The sequence below is a fragment of the Squalius cephalus genome (assembly GCF_949319135.1).
Source record: "Squalius cephalus genome assembly, chromosome: 24".
NCBI classification, from domain to species: domain Eukaryota; kingdom Metazoa; phylum Chordata; class Actinopteri; order Cypriniformes; family Leuciscidae; genus Squalius; species Squalius cephalus.
The window spans coordinates 7980870-7991176 of record NC_137145.1 but is presented as its reverse complement, the minus strand read 5'-3'; the positions used below and the strand labels follow the sequence as shown (position 1 = coordinate 7991176).

Genomic DNA, 10307 nt, shown 5'->3' with positions numbered 1-10307 from the left:
ATACAAAATAATTATACACAGTACACACACATATATTATGTAAACACAAACTTTTATTTTGGATGCGATTAATCGGGATTAATCTTTTGATAGCCCTAATATATATATATATATATATATATATATATATACATACATACATACATACATAAAGATTTGACAAATTAATACAAATAATTGTACAAAAATATGTTCATTGCTGAATACAAAAGAAACATGCTCACATAAATATGTTGTCTATCAGACAAAAATAATTAGTTAAATATAATTTTTAGGATTTTGTCTTTATTTCCAGAATAAAATATCCAAACATCCTGAGAAGCAAAAATAAAACTTGTGTGAGATATTAAAGGGCATATCTTGAATTAGTTAATAATTGAGTTAAATACATTTTTCTTATCTCACTGGCATTTTGTTGCGTTTTAAACAAATTAACTAAATTTTGTGAGATTTAAGCTTAAAACAAGGGGCAAAAACAAGGTAAGACAAATAAGTTTGTAAAATGTCCATTTGTGAAAGCAATTTTGCCGCACATTAATTAGGTTATATCTACAACAGAGTTGTTTAAAATCCTTATAAACCATTTTATGTATAAATCATATAAATATATAAATCATGGATTTTAGTGCCGTAGAAATGTGGGGAAAGGTGCAGATAAGAGAAAATAAAGTCTTAGTAAATTTAATCCGAATTTTTTATTATGAAGTGATATGAATGCCATATTTCCAAACCGTTTCATGACACTTCACTGTATAAATAATGTAATTGAGCAGTTTAAGCAGTTTTCCCCCTGTGGGGAGTTAAAGATCAGTGGTTTAGATTAATTGTTTAACTGCATCATGCTCCGTGAAGCATGATGTGTCACATAAGATGGTCCTCTCTAAACACTTCATGAAAAAATCTTTGGTGTAATTGTAAGCAGCTATAAAAACAGGAAGCACATCTCTCACGGGGAGTGTTGTGCCATATGCTGATGATTTTATAATTCTGGAGAAAACAGGATGTTCAATGGATGATTCAAACAAACCTGCTGTGGAAATGCAAGCATCTGATGCATGCATGATGCACATGCAAGGATATACAATGAATCAACACAAAATCTGATTTACTTTGTTCATATGACTAAACAGACACTGGTGGATCTTAACCCCTCAACCACCCTTATTTCGATCATGTTATCTGTTAAATATGGAAAAATGTGAGCTCATTATGTCCAAAAAATATACAGTATTCAGTGGGGTCCAAAAGTCAGAGATCACAGAGAAAATGCTTCTGTGTTCCAATAAATAATCCAGTGCAGGTGCTGCTATGAAGTCCCTCAAGCTTTCTTTCTTCTGTAATTAAACCTAAAATGAGGATTTTATGCACAAGAGAGAAGAAAGCCAGAACACCTGCTGTCTGTGAATTCCAACAGTCTCTAGACGATGGTCATGTGTCTGTGCTTCCTGGGACCATCTTCAAAAATGTCATCAAGAATCTGAAAAACCATAGATTTGTATCATATATGGATTCTTGACTAATCATGCTAGCATGGAAATGTTGAAGTCAACATGAAAGACACTCACAATCCATTTTACTTCCATAATATGCCATATTTCACAAGAGAGAGAAAAAAAAGTAGGTGCAAAGTGGATTTTAACTGTTACATTTTGATGAAAGATTATTACAGTGCCCCAATTATGCTATTTTAAAGGTACCAAAATTAGTGTTGGAGCTCTCCTACAACAGGTTTATATGCATCCAAGGTCAAAAAAAATTTCTCATAATCTACATTGTAGCATCACTTTGTTTCTTAGTGTCTTAAACGGTTTGATAAAAGATTCAGTCTCTCTAAACCCCGCCTTTCCGAGTCTCTACTCTGCTCTGATTGGTCAGATGGCCCAGTCTGCGATTATTGGTCTACCGCAGCGCGTGTCGAAAACAAAACGCCCATTCCCATATCTGAATTTCAGCTCCAGATCTTCCGATCTTCTTCTAACGATGGTGTCAGTTTCACCATATCAATTCGATCCAGAGTCCTCAACCTTTTGAAGTGCTTGCAAAGTGGATTCACAGCACAGAAAACAGGAATATGTGTTAAGGAAGTAAATAGGTGAAGTTTTGGTTTCATGTTGACTTTAAGCTTGATCTGAGGCATCACCTGATGATCGTTAGAAACGTTTGTAAACCAGACTCCGCCGTTGGGGTGTCCTGCAGTAAAGAGAAGCACAGATTTATATTCTATTTAACATGATGGTTTATAGTTCATTTATACTTTCCTGAATCCTCACATTAAAATAAATGACAATGAAATAAAGTAATAAAATGAGGCTTCTTGTGTGCAGAAACATGTCAGGTTTTTGTAACAGATTTTGAATGCAATAAATCACTTATTCATAGTTTCCATGTGATGTCATACCCTGGTAGGACACCCACCTGGAGAGCAAAACAAAGGCTTTCCTCCATTGCTCGCCAGTTATTTTTACAAAGTCAGTATTAAGTACTAGTAAGTCAATGATATAAGACCAAATACATACACCTTATTAATGATGCCCTTTGTACAAGCAAGCAGATGAACCCAAAATATACATGCAAGCATTTTCCATAGAAAACCATTGTAAATACAATGCTTAACCTTTTAGTGCATCATATTCTGGGCTGTAACGTGTATACTGAATCAATAACATGTATACTGAATTTGATCTTTTAGTATCACTGTTTTAGTACATTAAGGCACTTTAGCTGTGTTTTTACGTAAAATGATTTAGAATATCCCACTCTTTTAGTTATTTAAAGAAGAATAAATACATTTTATTATATTTTAATTAGTTATATTTATTTATTCAAATTTACAAAGTGAAATTATATATATATATAAATTCAGGTGAAACCTGAATACACCACATAATTTATAATTTAGGTCAAACCAGTACATGCACATATAGGATGATAGTGCGTGTTTGTTTATGCGTACACACCATCATGTTCATCTGTATCATATCCTTGGTTGTCCCGTCCTCGCACATTTTGTGTGTCAGGCGTCCTATTCTGGGACTGGACTCGTGCCCTGAAACGGGAGTTCAGACCTGTTATAACAAGCAAGCCACTTACAACAATAAAGATTTTAAAAGCAATGATTGCTCAATTTCACATTATTTTGTATTTTCAATCACTCCTGAATCCAAAAGACACACTGAAGCTCATTTCTCACCTCCTGATCTCCTCTTGGTAGCTTGATTCTGCAGAAAAAAAGAAATAAATGAGTTGATACCAGATTAAGATCAGAATTACATAAACAAGATATGTTGTTTGACTAGTATGGTCCAGTTAGCTTATCACAACTATACACTTTATGCACTAATGGAACAAATCTGGCTCACTATATAATATGGCTATAGTATGGAAATTGTGGTCCATCCCCACAAACACTCACTTTTCTTTCTTCTTCTAAGGCAGAAGAAAACAATTCCATAGATGATTAGAAACAAAAGAGCAGCAGCACTGAAGGCAACAGTGACAGCGATCAACACTGTCTGGTCTCTTTTCGCTGTTTAAAAAAAAAAAAAAAAAAGATAATCATGCATCAACCATCATTTTAAAGCGTCTAACAGCACTCATTCAATTGCAAGTTATCATTGCAATTAGCTCTGATTACAATACTAAACTGCATGTGGCTGGATTGGTGTTTGCAGTGCCCTCTAGCTGTTCCTGCAAGTAACTGTTCTGATTTGTGGTCAAAACAACATGGAATCAAACCTCGTTTACTAGAATTTATGATCTAATATATTTGTTGATGACTCGTAAAAAAACACACACACACACACACACAAAAACATACTGTTCTTATTGACGGTCAGAAAGACAGTGTTGCTTTCCGGTGTGTTCAGGGCAGGGACCGTGACCAGACACTGAACAGAAGAAGTTTTGATGGCGGTGACCGTCAACGTGCAGCTGGAGTTAAACAGACTTCCCTGTGTCACAGAGCTTCTGTTGCAGGATGTTTCCACTCCATTAACAGACCAGGACATGCTGGGCTCAGGAAACCAGCCCACGGCCCGGCACTGGAACTCCGCCTGAGCTCCTTCCGTTTTAGTCTGGTTTCCACCTACTATCTCGACGCTGCCACGTTCTGGAGAAGAACAGAGCAGAATTATCTCTTCAAACACACACACTGCCCTAATCACTATGGATTTGTGAGTTTGCTTTAGTGACGGTTCAGCATGTCTTGAAACATGGTCCACTTTAATTAAGTAGATTATTATTGATTATCTGCACTTTGAGATGTAATCGGATAATTTCCCACGGGACAGCAGGACAGGTGAAAGCAGTGACTCACAGGTGTAGCTGATAACATCTCGGATTTGTTTTGCCTTGTGCTGCACTTTGTACTTTCTGTGGTCCACCATAAAAGCACTGACAGATCTTGTAAGGCAAAACATTCACTTTTAATAATGCATTCAAGAATGAAGAAGTTATATGTATCATGTGCTCGCCAAACTCAAAATTTCCCTATTTTGGCTTTTCTGTTGATGCTTTTCAAGGTGAAATGTCTGATTCTGAAGACTCTGATACATGTTAAAAATAACAACATAAGACTTATTATGAAAGAAATATTAATATGAAAATATTCAGATTTGAATAAAACATTGATTGCATCTGACAAGAACATGCTAAAAAGAAAACACATAGCAAAATTAATAATAAAAAAAAAAAAAAAGAATGAACAAGAAACAGGGTTCCTCAAACGGGTCGTTTATTTTGCAGTTGAGGAACATTTTATTGCTCAAAGGTTACGCTTTCATTGCTCAGGAGACTTATTGGAGTTCTAGTTTTCTTTTGTAATATGAATCATTGTAAGGACCCAACTAACAAAAATATGTATAACGGTTTGCTGACGTTATGAAAACGTTATTTCTGAATGTTCTCTAAACATTTAAAAAGTCCAGAATAATTAAATGTTTTAAAATGTTTTATCTTTGTTATGCAAACAATAAGGGAACATTCTTGTTTATAATTATGCATTTAATTTTTTTTTTTTTTTTTTTAAGTTAATCGAACATCCAACTAAAACTTTTCAGGAAAAAGGTTCCATGAACAATTTATAAATAAAGTTTTTGTGCTAATGTTTCAAGAACTTTATTAAAGACCAAATAACTTTGAATGAACATTTTATTCTATTAACTTTACTGCAAGAACGTTCATTCAAATGTTCTGAAAACGTTTCCTGTTAGCTCGCATGAATCACACTTGGGTTAAATTCTCACTATTAACTATGACGTTTGCCTCAGTAAACTCCTAATTACTGCTTATTAATAGTTAGTAAGGTAGTTGTTACATTTAGGTTTTGGGTAGGAATAGGAATGTAGAATATGGTCATACAGACTAAGTACTAATAAACAGCCAATATCCTAGTAATATACATGCTAATAAGCAAATAGTGAGAATTGGACCCTAAACCAAAATGTTAACAAAATTTTCCATTTGTATAGACTAGAGTAATATTGAAATATAACATAATATATTATAATTGTAATAATGAATATCATTAGGATTGGGAGAAATTTGGTGAGAATATTTGAGTTTCTATTGCGATCTTTGACTATGCTTGGCAAATCTGAGAACAGTTTGGGACCTTGTTGAAATGTTAAGTGAAATTCCTATAGTCTCAGTTTGGTCATTGTTGTTTAGGAGAAACAATTACTCCTGTTATTTGGTTGATAGATGCGTTTTGGTCCACAAGGGTTAATTAAGTGCTGATGAGGGCAATAGTTAGAAGATTTATTTAAGGAGAGAGTCTCTGGGAATGTTCAGGCTGCATTTTACGCTCTGTCATGCATAAAATTGCTGAGTAATAGGTTGTAAAAAAAAGATCAGCATATGGATGTAGGGGCTCAAAGATGAAGCTTTAAGCAAGAAGGTACAGTAGGCGCTGTTGTGGAGTGTAACTTAACATTCAAACCATGACAAAAATCATTAAGGCTGCAGCCTTGCATTTGAGAAGCAGTAGTTTGAACACGGAGAGCTTTAATAAACTGACTCCTATCAAATCTGTAAAGCCAAAGGCAATCTGTGCAAAATGCAACCCAAGAATAATAAACAACACAGTGGAAATGATAGTAAAATAGCACTCATTAAAAATCTTAAGAGAGATCAAATCGTGTATTTGTGTTTGTCTGCTTTAAACTGTTTACTTGGATCCTTGTTTAATGTTCTTAAAAAGACTGGAAAGGCCTGGATCATACAGACAGTTCAAACAGATTCAGCCGTACCCATGTGAATAAATTTACTTGTGTGATGGCAAAGCTGAACTTTCAGCATCATTACTCCAGTCTTCAGTGTCACATGATCCTTCAGAAATCATTGTTTTTATTATCAACAGTTGAAAACAGTTGTGCTACAACTAGAAACCTTGAAACATTTTTCAGGATTCTTTGATGAATAGAAAGTTCATTTTATTTTAGCAGTATTTTATTTGTTATAAGTTTTAATTTCTACACATATATGCATTATTTTTAACACTTGCTCTCATATTTCACTTTCTGTCATATCTCTATCCTACGTCATTTGTTTAAGGTGTATCACAGTGGCATGGATGAGGTGAAATGATTCACAATAGCTACCTTGTACAGACAGTGTGGCCATCTGACTCGCTCCACCCAAAACCTGACAAGTGACTTCACCAGCATCGTTTCTCTGCACGTTGCTAATTATAAACTCCCATTTGTAATTTCCAGGCGTGGTGAAATTTGTGGCAGAGAAGCGGTCTGTGCTGTTCAGCACTCCAGATGCTTCTATAATGGTGACAACCAAGAGTCCGTTGACTGTCCAGGTCATGACAGACGGGGTCAGAGTTGTGCTGCAGTTGAACCGAGCCTTGGAACCACGAAGCACCGCTGCATTTAGAGGCTGGAGCTGCACCTCAGCAGACACTCCTGCGGGGAATTTGATAAGAATCAAATAATTCAAAACACTTCCAAAGAGTTGGTATTTAGATCCAGTTATTGAAAACATGTTTTCTTGGGGGGGGGGGGTTCTTATCATAAATCATTTTTTTTCTAGTAAATAAGCATTATAGGTAATTATATTCTAGACCTTCTCTTGGTTTTTCCTCTTTTGAAATGAAACAAAAGTGCATTAAAGGAGAACTGCGGTCAATTTTAACATTGAGCTCATTTTTTTGTCAATTTGGAGTGCTGTCAGTAACTTTTAGCCTCTTAACATCCTTGATGTGTCATTACAAGTGCCAATCGACTACTGTGGACTTCGACCGAAAACAGGAAGAAAATACAGGTATGTGCGCTGGCTGAAATAACATAATTTTTATTAATATCTTTCACATCTACTGCAGTCAGATTCACTCGTGTTCACTCTGAAGGAATTACTCACATGGCTGGGCACTTGTAATGACACATCAAGGATGTTAAGAGGCTAAAAGCAGGTTTAAAACTTGCCCCATTTAAGTCAACAGGGTGCAAATTTTAAAAAGAGGATAACATGGTGTAGGCAACACCGATTTTTGTCGTTGTTCTCTGTACTTACAGCACTCCAAATTGACAAAAAAATGAGCTCAATGTTAAAATTGATCGGAGTTCTCCTTTAACAAAGAGCTAAGCAAAACTATAGACCAGGGATAGTTGTCAAGGGCTATCCTTGACTAAAACTTTAGTCAAATGTCCCAAATTTATTACACAAATTTGGGGGGTTTGAGTGTGTCAAAATTACACACGTTTGTTTTTTTCTAGCAATGAGTTTTTGTGAAATTGCATTTTCGAACAAAAATTTCTGTCATCATATTTTTGTAATTTTCTTAAATGACAGGTTGTTTTAAATGTTTTCAATTCACACAATTTAATAATTACAATTATTAATGGCAGTTTTCATATAGTGTGGCTGTGACCAAATCAAATATAGACCCACCCTAAGAAATATTGACTGAAAGTGTGACAACTTGCCCTGGTCTGCATTCCCATGTCCATTACTTTGTAAGATTGCACTAATTTCAATGACTTTTCAAAATCTGTAAATCACAATTACAAAATTAAACTCTATTAAAAGTGTTCCACACTTTTTCTTAATCATCCATCCTTTCATTCTCCAAACCAGTTAACCAGGATGTGGGTTTTCTTCATCAGTATTTGTAAAATAAATTGTACTTAAGAAGCAAAATTGTCCAACATAACAAGATAATATAATTTTAGAATACATTTTGTGTGGTTTACAGAAAAATTATTTACTAGTGAGTGAAAAAAAAAAGAAGATAAAAAGCAAATGTATCTTGTTTTGAAGAAATATATATATTTTTACTGGGAAAAAGGACAAAAATACTGATTAAGAAGGCTGATGGCTGATGGCTGAATATGAAAACTTACCCTTGGTGATCAGAAGAAAAAGACCCAGTCTAAAAACATCCATATTTCCTCAGTTATCGTCACACCAGCATCCTAAAATAAATGCACATCATTGTAAACAGGAAGGCCAACTGTTGGGACACAACCCTGACATGATTGATACGTTCATTTGATTGCATTCAAGCGTCAGGAATTTCTCATTTGCTTTTGTTTAGGTGTGTCTTTGTCATGAACATTGTGTGAAAATATCTTATTGTATTATTAGGTAAACACAAATTTTCAGTTTCCAGATATTCCAGTCATTCAATCTATTAAGCTTTTCTGCTCAAAACATAACTAATATTACCCACAATGATTTTCCATCTTTATTAATTTATATATCACAATATACATTATCAAATACTTATTCCCTTAATACATACACACATATATACATACATACATATGCACATGAGTACATTTTGTCTTTTACAACATTATTTGTTCAGTACACACCCTAGAACAGATATGACAGATTTGAACCCAAAACTTAAAAGTTATTCTATAGTAAGAACTTCAATATCTTGAACAACAACAACAACAATACCTCAAAAAGATTCCATGGAATGAATCAGGGATTAATCCAGTAAAATAGAGAAACGATCCTTCGTCAGATCACCTGTCAGCCTACAGAAAGGCCAAAGTCCAGCCCGTCATGTTATTAAAGCCTCTATTACATCTCCATGCAGGGAAACCCAACAAGCCTGTCTGCTTTGCATATGTCTGCAGATCTCGTGAGGATTTGAAGTCACGTTGACATGTCAAAGAAGGTGGTCTGTCTACCAGAAAGATTACCTTTGGGGTGCATGAGCCCATGACCCATCTGTTTGGGTTCATGCAAGGCTCTGTTTAAACGCAGTTGATTTAAATCCTCTGAAACAGACACACCCAGTTTCACTGAAGAAAAAAAGAGTTTACAGTGTCAACAACAGCAGTCATTCCTGCCGCTCAGCAGATTTATATATTGTATCTCCATCACTGTCTGTGCAAAGCCCCTACAGGTGATGTTCACATACCTAAAGACAAAAAAAGACATTGAGGAAACCAGGAAGTCTCAGGGTATTGAGCAATTATGTTTGTTTAGTTACCTGGGGATCAGCTGCTTGTTTAGTGTACAGAGAAGAACATATGCAAACAGGAAGCAATGACGCAGTCAGGCATGACACACATATTATGCTTATACATAAAACTATGCCCTTTGGCTCCATGCAGGGAACGCTGTATTTGGTGTCTTGACCTGCTACAGACAAACACCTGCAAATGACAATAAATCAACTAACTTAGACTTTTTTGTCCAACAGCTACTCCATCACAGGGATTAAAACAAACCAAACCCTATAGAAGAATGTACAAAGGTGAGAAACATATTTATTACGATTTACATATTTGACAGATCCTTTATCCAAAGTGACTTTTGTGCATTCAAGTTAGACATTTGTACTGGTTTGGTGTTTTCCTGAGAATCAAACTGAATCCAGAAAGCAAGGTTATCTTACCGTCAAACACACCCTAAACTCTCGGTTGATTAACCCAAACCTTGCTTACGCTAGGTATTCTGGTTCCAAAAATGCGTCCGGGAGTAAGGTCAGCCAACCCAGAGTATGTTCACGGTTAACACACAGGACATTCTCAACAAAGTGACGGATCGACGAGTCACCATGGAAACGGGCACTAAATAAAAGCATGCCATTCTACTTCATTTGTTTAAGGCTATTTGCACAGTAATGCCACCTATTTGGTGGTTGTGCAATTATTCTTCAATTTTTTTGTATAAGGCTTAACACTTTTTGTTATACTGGTTGAAACTCTCTTCACATCCTGATTGCAATCAATACTAGAAGTCGTCTAAATATCAAAACACGTATATATCTTCTGTGGAAGTCGCAGGACCAAAAAATGTTCGTCCAATCATTGCATTCGGACCGAAAGCAATGATATAGA

General features: G+C 35.3%; 1 protein-coding gene across 1 annotated transcript; it reads right to left on the bottom strand.

The window, feature by feature from the left end:
- Positions 1 to 273: 273 nt before the first annotated feature.
- On the bottom strand, positions 274 to 9489 carry igsf5a (immunoglobulin superfamily, member 5a). Its single transcript, XM_079860586.1, has 10 exons — positions 9455 to 9489; positions 8914 to 9382; positions 8349 to 8420; positions 6600 to 6911; positions 3818 to 4108; positions 3413 to 3526; positions 3191 to 3218; positions 2958 to 3046; positions 2141 to 2190; positions 274 to 1477 (listed from the first exon to the last, which is right to left on the bottom strand). Exons 3-10 carry the CDS (start codon positions 8389 to 8391, stop codon positions 1418 to 1420), a joined length of 987 nt encoding a protein of 328 aa, XP_079716712.1. The 5' UTR covers positions 8392 to 8420; positions 8914 to 9382; positions 9455 to 9489; the 3' UTR covers positions 274 to 1417.
- Positions 9490 to 10307: the final 818 nt, after the last annotated feature.

What these genes read in the sequence shown, in the direction of transcription:
- igsf5a (XM_079860586.1), bottom strand. Translation starts at nt 8,391, where the DNA reads ATGGATGTTTTTAGACTGGGTCTTTTTCTTCTGATCACCAAGG. An exon ending in GGCCACACTGTCTGTACAAG is followed by an intron (nt 4,109 to 6,599) that starts GTAGCTATTGTG and finishes GTTCTTCTCCAG; the next exon opens with AACGTGGCAGCGTCGAGATA. An exon ending in TACCAAGAGGAGATCAGGAG is followed by an intron (nt 3,047 to 3,190) that starts GTGAGAAATGAG and finishes CTCCCGTTTCAG; the next exon opens with GGCACGAGTCCAGTCCCAGA.